The 23,972-nt window shown below is 50.9% G+C and overlaps 1 protein-coding gene across 1 annotated transcript in view; it reads left to right on the top strand.

Annotated features, from left to right (window-relative positions):
* Positions 1-419: 419 nt before the first annotated feature.
* The window catches only part of LOC122376524 (mitogen-activated protein kinase 1-like), a 36,429-nt gene continuing 12,876 nt past the window's right edge, over positions 420-23,972 (top strand). Inside the window, exons 1-5 of the mRNA XM_043356421.1 lie at positions 420-708; positions 4,095-4,221; positions 5,760-5,870; positions 6,487-6,621; positions 14,930-15,046. Coding sequence (XP_043212356.1) covers positions 575-708; positions 4,095-4,221; positions 5,760-5,870; positions 6,487-6,621; positions 14,930-15,046 — 624 coding nt within the window. The 5' untranslated portion in view covers positions 420-574. The remainder of the gene's footprint in view (positions 709-4,094; positions 4,222-5,759; positions 5,871-6,486; positions 6,622-14,929; positions 15,047-23,972) is intronic.

The following is a 23,972-nucleotide window of genomic DNA, read 5'->3' on the forward strand; positions in this document are numbered from 1 at the left end:
TAAAAGCCCTACGGCACTGTTGTACAAACTTTTCGTTTTAAACCTGTTAAGCTTTAGTATATTCTAAAAAAGCGCAGATTTTCGTCGATTTTGGGCACTGCAGGGGAGCCCCCTGGATCCGCCGGCGAGACGGCACAACACCGGACACAAGATGTTCGGCCAGAAACCTTTTATTTGACTTCCCCTTGCTTGAGCAAAAAAGTTTCATGTAAATATGTCTGCATCACTTGTTCGTTGCTATAGCAAGAAGTAGCATAAATATTGGGACAACATTTAATCAATATGACCTAATAAATCTAATATAACTGATCACAATCGGCTAGGCCAGCTCTAAATCATTTTTTATCTATGAAATCATTGATATGTCTGGGGCAGGCCTGGAAAGTCATTTTCGTTTCACGAGGGTTTTTCTAGAGATTTTTTGCAAATGTCCTTGAATCATTGGGAATATGGAAGCATTCATGAAACGAGCTAGCAAGCAAGCTTGGCCCAAGATTCTTTCAACCTTGACCGCTGCTGGCCGTTTACGTTTGTCAGCTGGCTGCCAGTCGAGGCTGGCAACGGAGCGGGAAAGATGTCTGTGCCCGGTGGAGCGCAGAATGATGAGACCCGGCCGGGGACTGAGGTTGTGAAGGGTCAGGTGTTCGACGTTGGGCCAAGATATACGAATTTGTCCTATATTGGAGAAGGTGCCTATGGAATGGTTGTGTAAGTATCTGGCACGTCACTGAGCTTGAATGCGGCGAAAGGTGCGCGCAGGATTCGATGGGCGGGAGCTACGTTGACAATGGTAAAGTATCTATGTGGGCACCAAAATATGATTTATATTATCCCCAATATGCGGAATAAGATACTTTAATAATTACTAAGGTAGGCCCCTCTATAATTCCGTAATGCTCCCTCTTCGTCAGTCCTCAGCCCTTCCTACCTCCTAGAACCTGCTGGCTGCTGACTGGTTAGGTGCTCAGAACTAGTATAGTTGACTACAGAATGATGTTCCACTCCTCAGAAGCTATCAGTTGACCGGAGCGCTCAGTTGTGCCGTTTATCACGCAATTAAGCGTGTCGATTGTGAGCATTGGGACAAAGCTATAATTTGGGAACTCAGCCCATGTGATGCGGCACAGCCTACCACTCCAGGCAAATAATTGCCTGTGAAAAGTGGAACATCATTCTGTAGTCGACTATACATTGACTAGAGACAAAGCATAGCAACAGTCAGGGATGAAACCATCCATGCATTTCAATTTTAATCCATGAAGCAGCAGCAGCAGCATGCTTCAGCTTCATTAGCACTATTCATGCTCAATTTTTTCTTTTTCCCAGCTGGCTAGCAACCTGCTGTAATTTCTTGGTTTCTCATTGGTGAAATTCATGTGGTCTGCGGTCCACTGAGAGGCTAAGAAACACCTGCAATGAACTTCTTTAAATGGAAAAACAGCAGTGTGCCGATAATACAGTAACTGAACAGCCCCCTGACAGTATCAGAATCGGTTAATTAGCATGCATGCCCTTGTGCAGGAGCATGAGCATTGAGTGGGCTGGACAGCAGGTATGACATGCAGTTGTGCAGCAGGCAGGCAATGTGTGGAACATCTTGAACTGGAATGATGGGCATTGTCCTGTGCACAGAGGCAGGATGTGCAAGAATTGTTTGCTTTAATGCTGATTGGTTTGTTAATTTATAAGCAGTTCATTTTTTCACTGAATGTGTCACAGATGTTTCCATGATTTGCAGTGCTGAAGACAAGAAACAGTGACCCTAATATCATGGAAATTAGGTGAAAATTGTTTGTTTGTTTAACTTAATCACATTAATCATGGGCGTCGAAACCGGGGGTGACGGGGGGGACGCGTCCCCCCCAGTCGAGGAATCCGGGGGGGACGTCCCCCGCAAAAATATCCCCACGAATGACTTAAAAAGTGGCCTATGAAAATTGACCTATTGACCTATTGAAATTGCAGATATACAAATTGAATCATACGTATAGCTGAGAATTGAATCACTGAGCCCTTGCATACAGATTAGGTAGGTACAGGGCTGCGGAGTAGATTGGCTTTTGGTAACTCCAAATCGCGGCTTTAAAAAATCGCTCGGAGTCTGACTCCAATCCCATCTCCGACTACGGTATCCCTCAGTCCGCATCGCGGTGAAAAACTTGTGATGTGATGCTTTTGTCTCACTGCACGTTTCTTGTCACATTCAAGGATTAGGTATATGTATTACCTACAATGAGGTACAGCGCTAGGCTGTCCGTCCCAAGTCCTCGATAGGGAGCCAAAGCTCCAGCTATAGGGGCGACGACCACATCCAGCAAGGGCTGAATATCGGTCCAAAAGTCTCAGGATGGGGTGACAGCTTGCAGAGATGACACATTTCAGGATATTCGCAATTAGTCAAGACCCTCAGCTCTCTCTCAAACGGCCCTCCTCCCGTTCGAGGCCATCCGACAGTAGGTGTCACCATGGCCCTTGAACGCTTGATGCTTGAGTGTGAGAGGACCTCGTCCCGGTCTGAGAGGGTCCAGGAAGCTTTACTACTCAGTTGGTCCTTGATTGGTCTAACCACGACCCCTACAATCACCAAAGCCAACAGAATCTCCAGCTCTTATCCGACCCATCCTTGGGAAACTGTTGAATTTTTCACATCGTCATCCACGTGTTCCGTATAACACGACTGGACGCGAACGGGCATGAGATATTTCGACTAACCAGCCAAGAGCATGACTTAAAACCAGAGTACGTTGACTCCGACTTCAGAGTCAAAGTCCGTTACGATTTTTTTTTTTTTATCGTTAGTAGCACACATTCATACTGGGTTAGTACACTATATACACGGCAGTGGTACGAATCGTTTTCGGCACCCGCTACGCGGGACAGCCTTGACCGCACGCTTCCTGTCACGCACCCCAGGTGGCACCGCACTGGTGCGCACGCTGGGGCTATCCCGATTTCTCGGGCCCGGCAGGTCAGAGGGCTGCTCCGGGACATGACGCGAGGCCGTGCCCTCGGGACATGTCACCGGACCGAAGGATCTGTTTTAAAGGCGGATCAGGCCCGTGTACCTGCGGCCGGGGGCGCTGGCTGGCACAGCGTTAATCCCCACGACCGAGCGAACACTCCCCAGTTACTGCCATCTCCTGGGTAGGAGCCGGCCGAGGAAAACGCTGCCAGAGGTCAGCTTTGATCCAAGGACCTCCCACCCCAAACGTGAACGCACTTGCCAACTGCGCCACAAGGGTGGTAGTCCGTTACGATTTCGGTGACGATTTCAGTTAGCGATTTCGGGTCGGACTACGACAGAAGTCGACTTCGACCCCGCAGTCGTGCAGTTACACTGCACAAAGTTTCCAACTTCTTGAAAATAAGCTGTCGTGTTGACGGAGGATCACACAATTTTTTTTACAGGCAGGGCTGCTTGACTTGGTGACGAAACCTTAGCCATGCCTCCTGGTATCAAACTTGTACGAGATGCAAAATTAATGTGTTTTTGTAGCTGTTCTGCTAGGCGTTTTTGCTAATTTTCGCGGCGCTTCGCGCCGCCAATTCATACAAGTAAAAAGGAGATATTGTGACTAATAACGCCTCCACGCGGAAAGAACATGTGTATGCGTTACAAGTAGTGCATAGCCTTAAAAACGCACGCGTGCGTTTTTTTCGCGGTAGCCGACTTATGGGTTTTTAGCCAGCCAATCCGTCCCCCCCAGTCAAAAATCCGTGGCGACGCCCCTGACATTAATCACATCCACAGCTTTAATCACATTCACATGTGCTGGTTGGCCACAAATGAGTTTTATATGGTTAAAACCTTTAAACATTGTTACTTAGGAAGGTGGTCATTAACTTATTTACCATATTTCATTTAACACCACTTCCATTATGCATAGTATATAGGTACTTACCCCTCATGCGACTTCATGAGGAGCCCATGTGTAGGTATTCACTGTGTGTGGCAGGTAGTGTCCCCCCAGGTATTGTCCCCTTCCCTCTGTCACTGCTGATAACTACCGAATGAATCGAGACACTTGCTGAGTGTCACTCATCTCATCATATTGCTAATCAGTCAGATGACATGACACCTCCACTTATTTCAGGTCGGCGACGGACAATCACACCAAAACCAAAGTGGCCATTAAGAAGATATCGCCCTTCGAGCATCAGACATACTGTCAACGTACGTTGCGCGAGATCAAAATATTGACGCGCTTCAAGCATGAGAACGTGAGTTTAGCGAGTGAGCACTACCAACGAGGCCGAGTACTATCGTGCGGCGAGCTGACGCTGTTGATATCTCGCACATTCCCCCGCCCACCGCAGCTCCGTACTCCTCGATAACATGACCTTGCTATGGGACGTCTCGGAGTATATCGACGTGGCGACACTCCTGAGGCATTGACACCGGGGGGGGGGGGGGGATGGCTCGGATCATCAGCTTATCGCGGCCTAACGTAATTCCTTACATATACCATAGGTATGGTGTGGCAAAGGGGGGGGGGGAGCAGCGGTGTATTAGGGCCTCTTGTTCAAACAGCATAGACCGTTGATACTCATTACCGCTTGTTTCTGGCTGTTTTCCTACCCCATGTCTGCCGAGCCTGTGCATGATGATTGCGAATGAAACGGGAAATCGTGGGGTTTCACCTCTTGTCTTGGCAGTTAATAGATTCAGGTCTGGAAAAATCCTCTACTAGAGGCCAAACAACCCCATCCGTGATAGATATATAGGTCGGTGTTTTACTGATTGCTTACCATGTTCTGTGACAGTGATGGTAATTGTTCTGACGTGGGTGTCGTCGAATAGTAATATCGTCGTTACCCTCTCCGGTGACCTACCGATGTAAATGCCCAGCAGCGGCCAGCTGGTGTCACTCCTACCGCACTTGGCGACTTGGTGAGGTGCCTGCGTGCTTCTGAACTGTTGAATTATACCTTTCCCGGTCCTGATCTGAAATTCACCCAGCACCTGTATCGGTCCCAATGTGATATTGCGTCAGAACCACACAGGCTCAATGCGTCATAATGTAACCATGGCATGCATGTATGCATTCTGCCCCCTCTCCTGGGCAGCCCAGCCGCCACTGCACAATATGAGCCCATCTCCACTACATTGCCATTCCAACTATTACTGTGTCTGAGGCCGTGGTCGTATTTCCCCGCGGGCCTCTCGGCCAAGATGGTCCCACCTTCATCCCCGTGTCTTTGTGAAGAGTGAGCGGTCCCAGCGGTGGCGGTCTAGACATTGTGGAGTCGTTGTACCCTACTGAAGCCCATCTCAATAATACACGCTCGATGGTTCAGATCCAACACGGAGGTGGTAAACTGTGATGGCTCGTAAGGTTCAGGCGACCGGCAATGGGTTATGATGTCTCCGTTTGTACTAAACTTATCCGGCTAGCCGTATAGAACCAATGATGGGGTGTATGTTTTCGGGTATGCTTATTTCTTTTACTATGTAGCTCACTGTCTGTCTGTCTCACCATTGCGTCTGTTGAACGGTTTGACTGTGTGTGCTTAAAGGCCTGGGTATCGTTTGTAGTTGCTTACCGTCCACCTGTCCTTATCTTGGTTGTTACGTCAGCTAGCACCCGCTGTGCTGATATTATTCCTTGTATTCTATCTTACCGACCGTCCGTGTCTATTTTGTCTCCCATTTCTGTCCTGTTCATTCGTCTACGTTCCATCTTTACTGGCCCTCCGCGTCCATTCATCCGTCTGTGGCCGCTCGGCTGGATATTACAGTGCTATTTGGTCTCCCTCAGGTGATCGACATCAGAGACATTATCCGGACACCGACCATAGAGAACATGAAAGATGTGTACATCGTGCAGTGTCTCATGGAGACCGACCTCTACAAACTGCTCAAGACGCAGGTAATTTAACGGGCACGGCGGCACGTCTCTCTCTCTCTCTCTTTCTCTCTCTCTCTCTCTCTCTCTCTCTCTCTCTCTCTCTCTCTCTCTCTCTCTCTCTCTCTCTCTCTCTCTCTCTCTCTCTCTCTCTCTCTCTCTCTCTCTCTCTCTCTCTCTCCCACCCCCTCCTTCACTATCTGTTCCTCTCTATCCTCCGATCCGTCACTCTCTCCCTCTCTTTCCACCTCCTTGCTGTTCTCTGCCTCGTGTGACCGTCCTCATACTAGGATACCGTGTGAGGAGGCACCCCCCCCCCTCCCCTACTATTCGCCTGCCCGAGTCCCATATCGGAGAGACCGCCCGCCTATTGTTGTGGTGTAGTTGATCTCTGCGCTGTCACGACAAGGCTGGACTGGCCAGCTGACTGGCCGCTGGGGAAGGGGAGCTGGGGGAGGGGGTAAACCCCATTGTGCCGTGGCTGGCTGCCGGCTTCTCTGTGGGCGGATTGATGCTCTAAACTAGTGCGGATTGCTGTGCGGTGAATCAGTTGCGAGATCCAAGTTGGCTGGTAGTATCTCAGAGACTTGGATACTTGACTGTGTTAACTCCTGGTCTAACATTGGTATCTGTCTTTCAGAAACTGAGTAACGACCACATCTGCTACTTCCTGTACCAGATCCTACGGGGTCTCAAGTACATACACTCTGCGAACGTGCTTCACAGGGATCTGAAGCCGAGTAACCTGCTCCTCAACACCACGTGTGACCTGAAGGTAAGGTCCGGCTTCAAATCCCCAGGGGGAACCTAACCGGCACCGCCTGTCGCCTAATCTATGGCGTTTACAGCGTCCGCAGTGCCTGCCTGCTACATAGTTAGGCCGAATATGGGTATTCGTACGTACCTATTAAGGGTGATTCGGTTCGTTCGAAGCTCTCTCCTTTACGTTTGTTTATTCTAACTTCTTTGCCTTCATTTGTGTCACGTTTCTTCTAAATACCTACGACATAGGTACCTACGCAGTCTCCGAGTTGGTGTCTCTGTGCTGAGTATTAGAAGATGGCATCCTCCAGTTAAGCTGTTTGTGCGAAATTCCCCGTTGCTCTATAGCTGTGTGGATGCGTTGTCAAGGCTTTACCACAGTGAGATACACACTACACAGTCCCGTTAGTGGCTAAACATTTTGGTTTGTTGGTGTTGAAAACGGACAGAAATGCCTTTCATCGCCGGCCAACTGTGCTGGGGTCACTGACTCACTGACTTTCTGTAGTCACGATATTTTGGGTCGGGCAAGGATCGTGGTTTTTATTGATGAGGGAGCCCAGGACCAAACACAAGGCCTTTCCGTAATATTTTGGTATGAGCCGTCATGAATATTGACTCTCAATGCTCATAGAGACTCACATGCTCTCGCTACCATACGCTCTGATGACGGCCGGCCGGGACACAGCTATTCTGTTATTTTCTTATTTTCTGGTGCATGCGAGGCTGGTTGTGATTCTCTCCAGACTTCGTGGTGTTTGCTGGCGACTGCCCGGCTGGACAGTGTCACAGCTGTCCCCATAGTCCCACTCTGCCGCCTGTCTAGCTGGGCACAGGTTTCCCCGTGGTATTCTGTGCCGTCTGCCTGACTGGGCGCAGGTCTCCCCGCGGTATTCTTTGGCGGCTGACGGAGCGGTGTCAGTGACTGCTAACGCGTGCAGCTCGCCGCCGGAAACCCGCCGACATGGTCTGTTCTGTGCTGTAATGAGACCAGCACGCGTCCCGTCGGGAGCCCGGTACACGCCGTACAGCTAATGAACCGGCGGCTGTCCGTAGAGGCAGGGATCCCGCGGTACTTCTGGGAGCGGCAGGCTCCTTCGGTCGTCCTGGGAAATGTCGGGCTCCCGCGGTTCCGGTGGGGGTTGTTGGGTTCCCGTAGCTATGTAAGGGAGTAGTCTAGCTTTTGCGACTACGTATGGGAGCCGTCTGGCTCCTGTGGCTCCGTTAGGGCATTGTCTGACTCGTGTGGCTCGGTAAGGGAGTAACCTAACTCCGCTGGCTCCGTAAGGGAGTGATCGGGCTGCTCTGGCTCTGTGGGGGTTATCGGATTCCTCTAGTCCCGTAGGTAGTGGTCGAACTTCTCCCGTTCTTTGGATAATGGTGATGTTCTGGTCCTGTCAGGATGATGGCGGGGTCGTGTTACCGAGCAAGAAAGCCTAGCTGCATTCACCTCGTGGCCTAGTTACAGACTGTTCGGTAGCTTTGACGGCAGGGCATCCCTGCAGATTGACTAATGGCTGCCAAAGTTTTCCACTTTCTCATCTATCTTCTTTACTCAAAGATGTTTTTCTCCACCCGGCGGCTCGATCAGGATTTCTGTTCTGTGCCTTATGAATTCTGGCAGCGTCTCCCCAGCCTCTGCTGATCGCCTTTTGTTGTCGGGTTCGCTGGTGCATTAGCTGGCTGTGATCGGCGTCCCGCGCCTCTGTGGCCGCTTTCCGCACAGGCCCGAAGCCAAGTCCTCCCCTCCTTCCGATATGCATCCCATTCACTTATGCGAGAATACGAGAAAACGCTGGCCATCTGAGCTACGTTGTTGACAATGATAGCGCTGGCCTGAGCGCTCGACAAGAGATATTTGACTACATGGAAATCCTAGAAAGCGCCGGCGAGCTGATATGGCTTGTTGACATTGCCAGATAACGGCCAACCGACCTGGTTTATTGATACTGAATGAGGCAGGCCATCTAAAGTGACTGGCCAAATACCCATCGTATGTATCGGCGTATGACCGTGCACTTCCCCGTTAGCGTTTGTACTGAGAAGGTGTTACTGATAGCGAATCGACGCTGCGACAAATAAACCTGCTAATGTCGGCAGACGGAGGGACTGGCTGAGCCTACCGTCGGGTATCCCTCCTAGCCTGCGTTTGGGACGGAGCAAAACCGGAGCCCTCATAACTCGGCCTCAGCACGGTCTGGTCACCGGTGCGTCTCGGCGCGGCGACCTCCGGATGTCCGGCCGCGGCTGCAGCCGGGCCGGGGCGCGTCCGGCCGGGACCGATCGATTTGTGCTGTCGTCGACCCGACCCGACCCAGCCCGGCACGGCCCGACCCGGAGTGTGCCGTCCCGGGCCGGCCTGCACCAGGCAGGGGCGCACCTTGGCAGAGAGAGGGACAGGGGATTTAGGCGAAACACGATGGAGGGAGCTCTGCCTCTGACACACCGGGAGAAAACGATTATCTACCAAGCTTCTCTTGCCTAATGTTGCTTTTCATTTCACAGTTACTTTTGTGTCAAGTTTCTCTTAAATACACCCGCTTGTTGTGTTCTCGTGTTGATTGAACGTAAAAATGAAAGAAACTAAAGCAGCTGAATGCGCAACTTTCAGCAATTTCACAAGCTGCAACAGCAAATTAAAACACTGGTCGAGCTGGAGCCGACTACATTTGGCTGGTGCGCTGCTGTGCTAATTTCTTAGCTTTTTTTGTCGTCGGATGGTGCGACTGTGCCTCGGTCGATGTTCATTGCTCACTCTCCGTGAGTCGTGAGATGACCCTCACTTTGTCCCCAACCCCGGTCAGCGCCGGGGACCGCCGTGCGATCGGGTCACAGCTCCATCAGTCGGCGACAGCGGTCATAAACAAACACGGAGCGACGCGAGCGGCGCCGCCCGGCCGCCCCGATCGACTGGCTCGGCACGGAGCTCCCGGGGGAGGCACAGACCCACGGCCGATCACTGCAGGGGAGGGGGAGCGTCCCCCCGGCAGGTGGCGGCGCCGGGGGAACGGGATCGACGCAGTTGCGCTCTCGCTTACTGTCCACCTGGATGGCCAGTTGGTAGAGGCAATAGTCTGCTCTCTCTCTCTCTCTCTCTCTCTCTCTCTCTCTCTCTCTCTCTCTCTCTCTCTCTCTCTCTCTCTCTCTCTCTCTCTCTCTCTCTCTCTCTCTCTCTCTCTCTCTCTCTCTCTCTCCCTCTCCCTCTCCCTCTCCCTCTCCCTCTCCCTCTCCCTCTCCCTCTCCCTCTCCCTCTCCCTCTCCCTCTCCCTCTCCCTCTCCCTATCTCTCTACCTTTCCCTTTCTCCCTCTCCCCTATCCCCTGCCTCCCCCACTCCTTTCCACTACCTCCCTCTATATGTGTCTCTATTTTAGTCGTTATCAACCTTTCAGGTCGTTCGCCGTCGATGGCCGTTCATTCGCCCGCCGCTCGCCGGAACCGACGCTCTCAGCCCCGCCCATTTGCGTCGAAAGCGACGGTGTCTTTAATCTCGGCCGGGACTTGTTTTCGGGGCGCCGGTGTTTGGCTCCGGAGCGGGTTTCCGAGGCTGTTGTTGAGCGCTGACGGCTCGAACGGAACGCTACCGTGCGCCCTGTTTACTAGGTACCCGTGCCGCCTTATGTTGCCATCTGGAGCGGTTTGCTGACATTGTTGGGTGTGGATATTGATGGCTATGTTGGTTCTCGGTTTAGACACTGGTAGCACTGCCTATTCTCGCCTGTAGTCAGCTGGGATGGGCTGGGCGGCTGTCGGGAGCCGCCTCCCCAAGCCCATTGTTTACCTGCGGGGCAACATGTGGGCGGGTGGACGCACAAAAACGGCGACACAGCACACTGATTGGACGACACTGCGCGACCCTATATTGGGAACAAACCGACATAAATTGGCGATTGGTGCTGCGGGTGAAATCCCAACAGGTAAAAACTTCACAGCATCCTGACAAATGAGACATTGGGCGTACTTACGAGACCGAAGGGACTTACCGAAAGCTACTAGTCAATCTAGTCAACGATGATTACCATTGTCGTCAAAATCAATATCACGAGCTTTAACTAATCCGACTGAGTCTTATAGAGCCAGCAGTGTTTTGACGTGATAACAATTCAAAAGTGATCATTATTTATTTCCGCAGAAGCTCCCCTATTACCTGAGTTTTAACGGAATCTGAGAGATAACGTTAATTGGGCGCCAATCTCTAGTCTGAACCGAGTAACGTAATAATGGCTCGGGGGAATAATTGTTCCGCCAAGTTCCCACAACCATGGACAGTGCTGATTTAATTAGTCTGCTTTAGGTATCATTAGGGTTCTGAGGTCATTTGTTGTAGGCCTGTGATCAGTCATGGAGCATCCGTTTCCTGCCACTAGAAGCTTTGATCTATCAGTTCCGCTGGCCTCTACTGTCCGTCATGCTGAACCCCTATCCTCTAAGTCTCAGCGCCAAGCAAACCTGACCTGTTAGTCTCTGTCCGATATGACTCGTACACGATATGACTCGGACAGAGTCACACAGAGTCAAGTCGGGAGTGACTCGAGTCGGACGCGGTGAGACGGCGCGGCGGTTTGGATCGATGGTGTCCCGTGGCCTGTCCGGCGGCAGCTCTGAGCGAGGTAACGAGGTGATGGACCTGGCCGCGGCCAAAACACTGGACCGGGGACCAGGTGGATCGACAGACTGACTGGTGTGGCGGGCGGACGGACGGACGGATGGACGGACGGACGGACGGACGGACGGACGGACGGTCACACGGATGATGGAAGGTTAGACGGACGGAAGAACCAGTAGACGGACGGACGAACCAATAGACGGACGGACGAACCAATAGACGGACGGACGAACCAATAGACGGACGGACGAACCGATAGATGGACGGACGAACCGATGGACGGACGGATAGACCGAAGGCGTTCCGTTGTTGAAGGTTTCAGTGTGGCCCGGATCGCATGAGCACTTTTTTGTGGGACCATTTAGGTCCATGTCACCTCCATTTGGGGTGATGCAATCGGCGTGTGTATATCAGTCTGAGTATCGATAGTAGTTGGATCACATCCCTCTTTGATCCACAAATGGAAATACGATTTGCTACTTGTCCCATGACAGCAAACCGCGTTTGCAGTGGTATCACAACTTAGCCGATTTTCGCTCAGTATTACGACGGCAGGATCATTTATTTTCGAGAGTACCTGAAGGTCGCAATATCGCGGTGCGGCGCTGTATTATTAGATTCTGAGGCTGACAACTGAGCGGGTCACTGAACGCTTCATCTCCCTGTATGTGTTGCCCACTAGCCGTCAATATAATTAGACATGACGCCGTATTGAGCCGTTGGATACGACTATATCTGATAGTCCTCGTGATTGGTATCCGCGTGAGAGACTCCTTCCCAACTCCGCCGCTGATTGGTTAGTGCCTTCCCAATCCGTCCCGTGATTGGCTGATGCATGTCATCTCCGGCTCTGATTGGTCATTGGCGTCTCAATCCGCCGCTAATCCGCTCTGTGATTGGTCGTTGCCAGCGCCGTCTTGGGTGCTAATTGGCTAGACTGTATCATATCCGCGAGAGTTCCCCGGAGTTTATCTCTGGACCGTGTATTTCCAGCTTCGTCGCCGGGTGATTTGTCTTCAGTAGGTAGCTATTCCCGGGCGTCTCCACAGTGTCTTAGGTCGGTGTGTCTCCATAGTCCATTATCTCTGCCGTGTGTCTTATCGGTGTGCTCTCAGAAGGTATCTCAGGGTGGTTTGTCTCCGCTGTGCCTCTAGCCAATGTGTCTCTACTACGCTTCCTAGTGGAAGGTCTCCGGTATCTCTGATCAATGTTCTCACTATTCCTCCGACTGGTGTCTCCGCTGTCGCTTTATCTCCAGTCTCTCCAGCCTCCCCTATGTCTCCGATCGGCGTCCTCAGCTACACCCCCCTCCCCCCCCTCCGTCCACCAGCTGCGGACGGTTCTACGACCCACAAAGCCGGCCATGTCCGGCGCTCTAAGCGGGCCGTAAACCTCGCCGAATGACACCGCCCGCGGTCGGCCGGTCGGGGCCCCGGTATACCCCGCGGCTATCGCAGCTCGGACAGAGGCCGAGACCCGTCCCGGCGCCTGAGGGCGGGCTTACTGATAACTGAGATCACCTGCTGCCGGGGACAGCCGGGCGCTGGGCACTGGAGTTCATGGTGTGTTAGGACGGATTTCATTGGATGATGTGTTTTCTACTTAGATTGATGTAAAGGTTCAGGACAAGCTCTTAGCACGTTGCTTGCTTGCGACATCATTGTTTGCGCTGGCCCACAGGTGTATTGCGTCCGTAATTTCGGTGCGGTCCGGCGCTATTGATCTGTCTGTGCACGGCCTGTGCAAAGTTACCTCGCTGATGGTGACATGTTTGCAGATGTCAAATGTCACCGGCGCGATGGAGGCGGGGTCCGCACCCCTCCCCGTCCCCCCCCCCCGGTGTCGGAGTGGGACAGGGCCTTAGCACCTGCAGAAGTTACAATAGTGGTCCGTGTCGGCAGGGTTTAGCACCTGCAGAAGCTACAGAAGCGGTGCGTGTGGACAGGGATTTAGCACCTGCAGAAGCTACAATAGTAGTTTGTGCGCTATGTTATGCTACCGACGGGCGCGGCCGTCTCTCTCTCTCTCTCTCTCTCTCTCTCTCTCTCTCTCTCTCTCTCTCTCTCTCTCTCTCTCTCTCTCTCTCTCTCTCTCTCTCTCTCTCTCTCTCTCTCTCTCTCTCTCTCTCTCTCTCTCTCTCTCTCTCTCTCTCTCTCTCTCTCTCTCTCTCTCTCTCTCTCTCTCTCTCTCTCTCTCTCTCTCTTTCTCTCTCTCTCTCTCTCTCTCTCTCTCTCTCTCTCTCTCTCTCTCTCTCTCTCTCTCTCTCTCTCTCTCTCTCTCTCTCACTCACTCACTCACTCACTCACTCTTTCACTCACTCACTCACTCACTCACTCATATGGGCTCTCTGGACATATATGGATATCTCTCTGGATATATGGACACACTGGGCTCCTCTAGACACACAGTGTCCTCAGGGCGCCCGCAGACAGTCGTCAGGGCGTCATCAGACACATGGTGTCCTTAGGGCGTTCTGCAGACACCTTCACTCAACAGTCAAAGTGACCCCAGGACTCGACGGGGAGCGGCCCTCCTAGCGTCGGCCGGTGTCCCCAGGGTCGGCGGCCCTCCTCTACTGTCGGTCGGTCCCCAGGGCCGGTGGGCGCGGGCGGCGTCCTATACCAGGCGGCCTGTGTCACCATTAGCGCCGTCTCGACCGGCGGCGCCCGGCGGTCGATGCCGCTGTCCAGTCGATGGATGGAGCGGCCACCGGTGTGTGGTGACACTGGATAGACCGGCCGCTGATGGTCACGTATGTGGGCCGCGAAGTCACCTGACCGGTCACGTATGGACGGGGATGGTCACCAGTCATTGCTGGGTGGCAACAAGCTCAGATTACAGGCAGATCATGTTTGCACTCCGAAAGAACACCTGAAGCTCACAGATTTTGGTTGTTAGAACTTAGAAGTCGCAATGTGCCAAGTTAATGTTTTTTTTTTCTTTGTTATCTTGGCACACTTGTTTTGCTCATGCCGACTTCGCTTGTCACGCAGTGTCCGTGGTTGGGTTATGGATGTCTGAAATCTACATGGCCTGTCCTCGCGGCACTTTGTAAAGGGTGGGGGTGACTGTAAGGAAGAAACAGCCGCCTGTCGTCCGTGGTTCTGTCTTTACGCCTCTTACACGACTATTTCCTTCTCTGCCTGTGTGATGTCCCGGCTCCATATCACGCCACGTAGGCAGATCGTCCTCTCAGTGTCCGTTCAATGGGCCCAGCCCGTCGGCCGCAGTCGCCCGACCCGGCACTGTCAGTCTGCCCCCCGCGGCACCCCGCCCCGCGCGGAACGCAGTACCCACTGTCGTGCCGAGTGGCACAGTACGCCACTCTCCGCCGTTATTGGTGCCGCCCGTGGATGTTTGCCCGGTTATGGGATGTTTGTAGCTCGATATTTGTATGGCGTCGATTGGTTTTGTCGTCGGGCGCTGTGTTGTTTTATTGCTAGTTCCAGGTAACCGATTTATGTATGTTCCTTACTCGCTACAGAAATAAATGTATGGTACATCGCTGAAAAAATCGGACTTCTTGTAGTTGGACTGCGCGGTGCCGGTGGTGCTTTTTTGCTCTAACTGCCTCTCAATTATTCATCTACCTGTGATCTGTTACATTTAACTGCGCTCTACGCGCCAGGATTAAGCGTCACCTGTGACACCCGTCTTTCATGACCCTGGACTCTGCCCTGTTGCATTCAGCCCGTAACTCTGTGTTTCTGTCGGCAGATCTGCGACTTTGGTCTGGCGCGGGTGGCCGACCCGGACCACGACCACACGGGTTTTCTGACCGAGTACGTGGCCACGCGCTGGTACCGGGCGCCAGAGATCATGCTCAACTCAAAGGTGGGTCTCGAGGCGGCCGACACATGTCGACCAAACTGTGGCATGGGGCTGGCCGCTGGGTCGATCTGTTAATTAATGATGTATAGTGAACGTAGGCCTTGTTCCATGGATCTGGGCCAGCGTGACCGAGAGCTGCATGTAATCATCCAGAGTGTGGCGCATATCCGGGGCCGCGGAATTGCCTCTCCAGCTTTAGGGTCCTCCAAAAGCCAATTAACCATCCTCATAGTCATCGTCATATTCGGACGCGGTCGCGACTCTCCGCTGTCTGATGTATCCAGTTTTCAGCGTCCAGCCTGGAAAGTTAAGACTGGAATCCCTCGTGGGCTCGAGCTGAGACGTGCGTGACTTGCGACTGATAGCAGGGCGTATTTGAAATCAATTCTAAAATTGGATGGAGATGAAAGGGGTCGAGTTCAAACAAGTTCGGTGTCACATTTTTGCACATGTGACGAATGGGTATCAATGTTAATATAGCGACTGCCTCGGAATTACATAAGACATGGAATATCTGCAATTTATTTGAAATGGGGTGACCATTTATTTTTCAACGTATCAAAGTTGTCTTGGTTCTTTTATTCTTTAGGCGTGAAAATTCCGATGGGCACCGTGCGTTGACTTGCAGTCCGGGCTTAAAGTCCCATTTCCTAATCATCATCACCATGTAGCATTCTGAACTCATTACTTATAGACTGTGTCTTCCGCTGCATTTGTTTGCTGTTGTTTTATTTACCATGGATTTTACAGTTTGACATTTATTGAAATGTTGCGTGAGGGTGCACCACCGTTACGACTGTCAGGAGCGTTCCGTTTAGGCCATCGGCGTGGGTGTGCTGCTGCCCAGCGCGGCAGCAGTCACTGTCGCGTGGGCGCAGCTGGCTGCCTGCGCCCGCTGCCATGTTTGTCGGCAAATCGTCGGCGGATCGGTCCGCTGGAGCCATTGCAGTTCCGGTCTGTCCATTTGAAGGGCTTGGCAACTTCGCGTGCGGCCGCCAGACGTTAATCAGGCTTTGAATTTTTAGTGCGCACCCTCTGGCGGTATAAGCATTGCACGAGGCCATGCTTTCTTGAATTAGTGACGTTGGAAACAAGGTCGCTTAGCGAACTCGTTCTGGTAGGGAAGTTGATTAGATCAGTCATTTCCGTTTTGGAATCACCCTCGAAACTTTCTTCTCGGCTGCAGCCACGGCTAAGCCATTTAACTGTTTGACCTGGGCCACACAACTTTATATCAGCATGTGGAAGATCCTGTTCCGCACAACTAGCCGTGCCCAGGTCATGAACCAAAACTCGGGCCGTTGCTGCCCAGCCAAAGACCCGGCATGGCAACTTGACCCGGTACTGGGCAGGGTCGTTACCGGGTGAACCCGGTTGTTGGCTGACTAGCAGTCAGTTGTTGACATTTCCCCGTGACGTTTATCTGTTCATGGCTGCGGGGTTCTGGCTACGGGCCGTCAGATACAGTCGGGGTCTACCTCGGCAACCGGAACTCCCCCTCGCATGGACCTCTGACATCATCCAGACTTAGCTCCACTGGGCCTCTGCATTCTCTTGGATCTCTGGCCTCACGTGAGCCTCTGATGTCCCGTGGACCTCTGACCCTCCGTGAACCTCTGACCTCTCGTGGACATCTGAACTCTTGTGGACCTGTGACCTTCCGTGGACATCTGAACACTTGTGGACCCTTGTCCTTCCCCGGACCTCTGATCTCCCTTGGGCCTTTGTCGTTCCCTGGGCCTCTGACCTTACGTTGACCTTTGTCCTTCCCTGGATCTCTGTCCTCTCCTGGGACTCCACCTCACCTAGAACTCTATTCTACCCTCGCCTGACTTACCTGACCGTGCTGGATAGCACTTGCGTTTCGCGCTGCTCGTTTATAGCAGACGGCGTTATGACTCTCGTTGCTACTAGCAACCGCTGGGCAGTCAGATACACTGACCATCCAACTGATGACCCTTCCGTTGCTACGGAGACACCGTGAGCCTTTTAGATGTCTGTGTTCAGCCTTACAGAACGAGTGCCTGCGGTTGTGGCTCGTTTGTTTGCTGCCGAAACTATATATACCTATAATTTGTTATGTTATGCGCTATAAGGAATAAAACATATTTTTCAAAAAAAAGTAATTGATCAGAATCTATTGTGAATGGTAGTTATGTGGGCGCAAATTGATAATTGCAGTCGACGCGCCAATTAGCTAAATTAAAGCGTCAATTAATTAGCTTAAACGATTGTGAATAGTATCGGTCCGAGCAGGGCAATTCCATGACAGATCACCTAGGCATGTTCACCATGACCTCTCCGATTTTGCTCAAATTTGGCATGCAAGTTGACCTATGGGCACTACTACGTCCCAGTGAATTTTTAGTCTCTAGGTCACAGGGGTCATGAGATATGGATTATGGATCATGCAAATTTTTAGGTTTCCCGGAATATTGAAATATAAAGTATTTTTTATCTCTGCAACGGTTCACCGGATCAAAAAAAGTTATATATGAAATAATAAGCGCACAGGCTGGTGCGTCTAGCAAAAATGTGAACGAAACCTCAGGGTCATTTTTTGACCTTGTGACCTTGTGACCTTTTCTTAACCCCGTGACCTTTCAAATTTGTCCTATTTTAAAAATTCTGATTTTTTCTATCAGAGATGTCTTATCCATGCTCTTAATAGTGGTATGTGATTTGGTTGGTATATCGGACCTGTTGACCTCAAACTGAGGTCAACAATGTGGTCATGACCTGACATGAAAATGACATCTGCCGAGAACGTCATGAATCATAGGCAATATGGGTGTCATATGAAAGCTAACTTCACGGAGAAAACATTGGTGGTGTTTTTGAGTAGGTATGGGCCGGGTCAAGGTCACATTAGGTCAGTGACCTAGCACAGCATTGTGTTCTTTGAAGGTGGCGTATTTTATTTGTTTGGTAAGTCCAGTGATCAGCATACAATAAAAAGGAAACAAAACGTCATAAAACGTCTTTTTTATTCAAAAAGCAGAGATAAAATGCACACATACCCATATAAACACACTCGCAAAAACACACACATTCATACACCTTGTTTGAGGAAGTTCTTTCAAACAAACCCCAGTGACACACGCGCTGTGAAGAACGAGTCTCAGAAGACTCGGACAGCTTGAAGGCTGCTATGGTATTGGAGTCGAGCAGTAGGTACAAAGCGGTGAAACGTCCTGCTACCCTTCACCATGCGGGCACTTGTGAAGCGTTCTTTCATTTTTGTCTTCGTTTCTGCTATTTGTGTTGCGGGAGCTGACGCGGGAGCTGAAGCGGCATTTCAGGCAGTGGTTATTCCCCACATTTGAAACGAATGCCCAAGACTAAAAAATACAATACTTCTCTGACGGAGCAGCGTCCCAGTACAAGAACAAATACAATTTTGCAAATATATGTCATCATGCCGAGGATTTCGGTGTTCAATGTGAGTGGATTTTTTGCCACCTCGCATGGCAAAAGCGCATGCGATGGTATTGGTAATACTGTGAGGACCACCTTACCGATAAAATGCATTTCTTCTTCGTTTTGGCAACGCAAATAGCAGGAACGAAGACGAAAATGAAAGAGAACGGTTCATAAGTGCCCGCACGGTAAAGGGTAGGTAGTAGGTACCAGGACGTTTCACCGCTTTGTACCGCTCGACTCCCACATCATAGCAGCCTTCAAGCTCTCCAAGTCTTCTGAGACTCGTTCTTCACACCGCGTGTGTTACTGAGGTTTGTTTGAAAGATCTTCCTCGAACGAGGTGTATGTATGTGTGTGTGTGTTTGTGCGAGTGTGTGTATATGGGTGAATGCATTTTATCTGTGCTTTTTGAATAAAGACAGACGGTGTTTTATGACGTTTTGTTTCCTTTTTATTGTGTGCTGATCACTGGGCTTACCAAACAAATAAAATACGCCACCTTCAAAGAACACAATGCTGTGTTAGGTCACTGACCTAATGTGACCTTGACCCGGCCCATACCTACTCAAAAACACCACCAATGTATTCTCCGTGAAGTAAGCTTTCATATGACACCCATATTGCCTATGATTCTCGACGTTCTCGGCAGATGTCATTTTCATGTCAGGTCATGACCACATTGTTGACCTCAGTTTGAGGTCAAGGGTCCGATATACCAACCAAATCACATACCACTATTAAGAGCATGGATAAGACATCTCTCATAGAAAAAATCAGAATTTTTAAAATAGGACAAATTTGAAAGGTCACGGGGTCAAGAAAAGGTCACGAGGTCAAAGGGTCAATAAATGACCCTGGGGTTTCGTTCATATGTTTGCTAGACGCACCAGCCTTTGCGCTTCTTATTTCATATATAACTTTTTTGATCCGGTGAACCGTTGCAGAGATAAAAAATACTTTATATTTCAATGTTCCGGAAAACCTAAAAATTTGCATGACCCATATCTCATGACCCCTGTGACCTAGAGACTAAAAATTTACTGGGACGAAGTAGTGCCCATAGGTCAACTTACATGCCAAATTTGAGCAAAATCGGAGAGGTCATGGTGAACAATTGGAAAAAATAGGTGATTTGTCGTGGAATTGCCCAGCATTATAATGAGCGATCCATTATTGGATTACGTTGCACTACTTTACTTACGCTATCATTGAATGTCAAACCATGCACATAGAACCCGCCCAGGAATACGAAAGGCTAGCGCTCAATATGGCAGTGCTGCGCTCAGCACTCCGTATAGCACAACTCCGTATAGGAGGTGCCAGGTGCTCCTAAACTCCATAAAGTGTTTGATAAGTACCTCTGGAATGATCAAGAAACGCTGAGCAAGACTTGCCGCCGGTAGGTAATAGTAAATGCGAAGTGCTTCGTCCGTTCTTTCATTATCCCGTCCCGTCCTAAGTTCATTAATTAGCACGACTGCACGAGTGCTCATTTGCAAGCAGCGCCGGTGTGAGCTAAGTTGTTAACAACTGCTGTAGTTATCTAAGCACGGCACCTGACAGTATTACGCCGGGGGGAGCTCGGGCAGTGCTCAGCCCCTGAGTCGCGCCGGGGGAGCTCGGGCGGCGCTCAGCCCCTCAGTCGCTCTCTGGGCTGCCGCTGGGAGCCGGCCCAATAAGTCTGAGGCGCTCCAGTGGCATTACCGTCCCGGCGCTACTCAATAATGGAGCCGCCGCGCCGCGCCGTCTTCTAACGCCGTGCTGACGGCTCATTCTGGCCGCCCAGAGACTGATCGCCTCGGACGGGAGACCGCCCACAGCCTCAGGCAGTTTGTCCGTCCGTCGGGCGATAATTTCAGACTGTCTGTTCGATTGGACGGTTTGCAGTTGGATACAGTCCGCTGAGGTACATACAGACTCAGTCTGAGACAATCTATTTGGTCACAGTTTGCAAAGTTTATTCACCCTGCCAGTCTCTGTTTCTGACATCCCATCGTCCACCCCACCACGGTCGTCCGCCAATGTCACTCACAGTTTGCACGCACGGCCGTGTGGTATTAAAAACACGGCGTTTCGTCATTGGCAACTGCTCTCACCGGCTCGATGACTCACTGTTTATGGCTACTGGCCGGGATGACGTATGGTATGCTGCACCTCTGGCATGAGCTGACTGTACTGTGTGACCGGACTCACCGCGACTGGAGTCTACGAATGATACAGATAGTAGATACCCTTCACTACTGGGCGCGGGCCTGAGTAGCGCTCCGCCGCAGTCAGTCCCATTGTTACGGCCGTCTCCTGAGTGCTGTTCTGTCGCGGGGAGAGGGGGGCGCACTCAGCTGCCGGTCTCCGGGGATACGGCCAACAGACAGACGCGCCATGATGGTACAGGAGGGACGGGGGGGGGGCTACGGCCAATACCCGGGAGTGGATGGTGCAATTACTAGGGTGGAATTAATCACGGAAAAGTACGATGATTGTTGTGGACTGATACAGCTCCCAGCGCATTCTTGTTTATATCGTACACAAAGCACGGCAATGGATGCGACATTCTCGACTGCCAATGAGCTCTTTTCTTTCTGGTCGCCAATGAAGGTCATTGTTTATATGTGTCCATAGAAGTGTTTTGCATAGATGAATATTTTTTAGCGGTGTGTCGTGTGAAACCAAACATCCCTGAATGCTAGTTCTTTTTTTTTTTTGTCCATCCTGTGGGTTGTTACTGCAGAGAAACCGAGTTAAGCTTTGGTCTCGAGAGCAGGGGCGTCTCAGCTTCCATCTCTGCCACTAGATGTCACCAGCTGTTGACGCCTGCGAGTAGACTGTCCCGCACGACACGAGACGGGAGACGCAGACTCGCGTGTTGGTAGTGAATAGTGATCCCAGCGGGTACGCTTTTCTCACCGGGTCTAAAGCGTGCATATATTCTTGCAGAAATCATTTGTTTCAGCACAGTTGTGTGTGGGCGCAGCGCCGCGTCGGATGCTCAGTGAACCTGACCATCGGATTGTGTTTGATAGATCGCCTAATATGAACGGCCGCAGGAGCGATGGCATTCGACGAATCCCCAACTCCGGGACTGATATTCAATTTGTGCTGCCGAGAAATCAATGAAGGAAATTTGAAGCCGTAGTTAGGTACTCAATTCGCCGAGCGTATGTGATGCATCAGCATATCCTTCAATCGAGTGGCAATGTCCGGTCTAGGCATGGATGATATAACACTGGATTGGTGTCTCGTGGAAATTAACATTGGGATCCGCGACATTGGGATCAGGCCTGCCATCTAGCGAGAGAATTATCGTAAGTTAGGAGCAACCCGAGTGAACGCCATCTCTCAGCATTATGACACACGTGGGTGTGGTGTGTTAGGTGGCTTGAAGTGCATATTTCCGCGAGTTGGAGGCAATCTTACTGGACCTGAGACGACAAAAATGTCTTAAATGCTTGAAAGCCAAAAACGTCAAGCACCCTTTAGGTTATAACGAAAAATAAAATGCGTAAGACGGTGTGTATTGAAACGCCCAGTCCCATCGGCTTGTGCGACCTTTTATATGGTCATTTACTCACAATGGTACAGCAGTTTGACAATATGTCATGTACATTTGGTAGGCTTATTCCTTTTTCTCCGAATTTCGCCCGATTTTCTTCATCTTAGTTAATGTTACGGCGCGTGGCACGTGCCAACTTAAGGGTGTCGAAATTGTTCCACATAGAGTAACTCCGCAATGACTGGGCCCATTACAGTAAAACATCGTCAATAGTTAGGCACCCAGTGGCCAATGCATTTCCATGTGTCGCCATGGGGGTGCTACTGCACGTGCGCACGTGCGGGGTACCGCTTCCATATCTCGAGAACGGCTGGGCGGATAACACTCAAACACACAAATGTCACATCGATGCTCGCACTGCATTGATCAGTACTTCATTGGTGCAGAGTCGTTAGGAAAACGATGAAATGAGATGCGTGGTGTTTATGCCTTTCTGTTCCAGCAGTTGATTGATCCGCAAAGGAAGATCCTTGTTTGTGAAGGGCGAAGGCTTCGTCTCCCTTTTCCACTCCTTGTTTAAAATAACATTAACAATGTACGAAGATCACACATCAAAGTTGTTTTAGGCGGCTATCTTGGGCCAGGGCTGCGGAGTTGTAGTCAGAGCCAGCGGTTCTGTTCCGACTCGGAGTCGGTTGATTTTTAAAAGCTGTAGTCGGAGTATGAGTCGAACGAACGTCACCGAAAAGTCATCGAATCCACAGACTTACCAGGGCTGCAGAGTCGGAGTCAGAGTCGGAGTCTGTGTGAATCGACAGTTCTGCCCGGAGGAGTCGGAGTCGATATTTGGATACCGGAATCGGAGTTGGAGCCAGTCACTGAAATTTCATCGACTACGCAGCACTGGTTGGGTCCTTTTCATAGAGCGTCTTGAATGACATATTGAGCGGCAATGACGTTAGCAATTCCGTTTAACTTTTTCATTAGACTTATAGATTAGAACTTAAGTTAGTTTTGTTCTTTGATCGAACAATTTGCTTTATTTGGGCCAAGTAAAGACTCATGTGAAAAATAGCGAAAACGACACGTGCTGGCGAAGTCTCCAATAACTCCCTGTTTCACGATTTAAAGAGGAAATAACAGGGAACCGCTTATATTATTACTCACCCTGCACATAAATTTATTAATTTCTTCGCTTTTGCTGACATATTAAGACATAACATTTTGAAAAATTGCAAATCAAGCCTGCTACTACACCACACTCCCGTGTGTCACAATGCTAATCAGCGGCGTTCACTCCGCTTGCTCCTAACTTACGATAATTCTCCCGCTAGATGGCAGGCCTGAGCTCAATGTCGCCAAAAACTGCGAAGACACCAATCCATTATTATCTCATCCATGGTCTAGGTATTATTTATTGCTTTGATCGTTATAGAGTGGGTTTCCGTTTGTCATAGTGCTTGCGATTGTTAAGAAAGCCATCCTAGCGGATGGCTGTCTTATTTGATCGGTGTGCTGTTGAATAACCTTTCTGTCTTCGTGACATTCAGACTTGAGGTCTGTCGATGGGAGTTTCCACGAGCCAAGTTTGAAGACTTGTTAAGGGCTCCATTATCCTCCTTTCGGCTCCTTTGAGACCAGAGTTTGTCATTCGTTATCCACGGGCGATGGTGGCGCGGACAATGGCCCGTTCCCCTGCGGACAGAGCAGCCGACTCCACGCCCCGCCACTCTGCCTTCTGTCCCCGCCACTCTACCCCCTGTTTTCCCTCTACCTTCTCTCCAGATCCCGTTCTGATCGCTCACGCACCGATCACACCACTCTCCCTCCAGCCCCATCCCCCGCCACTCTACCTCTTGGTAGAGTGGCGGGGGATGGGTAGTGGGTACTGTGTTCACTCTACCTTCCGGTCCCACCCCCTCTCCTCTACCCGGTAACCCTGTCGGCTGAGGCTCAGACTCGCTCACACCGGCCGAATCTGGACCGTCCTGTAAGAGCTTACCAGTCGGCGCAGCT

Source organism: Amphibalanus amphitrite, unplaced genomic scaffold (genome assembly GCF_019059575.1).
Source record: "Amphibalanus amphitrite isolate SeventyFive unplaced genomic scaffold, NRLGWU_Aamphi_draft 000042F_arrow, whole genome shotgun sequence".
In the NCBI taxonomy this organism is placed as follows: domain Eukaryota; kingdom Metazoa; phylum Arthropoda; class Thecostraca; order Balanomorpha; family Balanidae; genus Amphibalanus; species Amphibalanus amphitrite.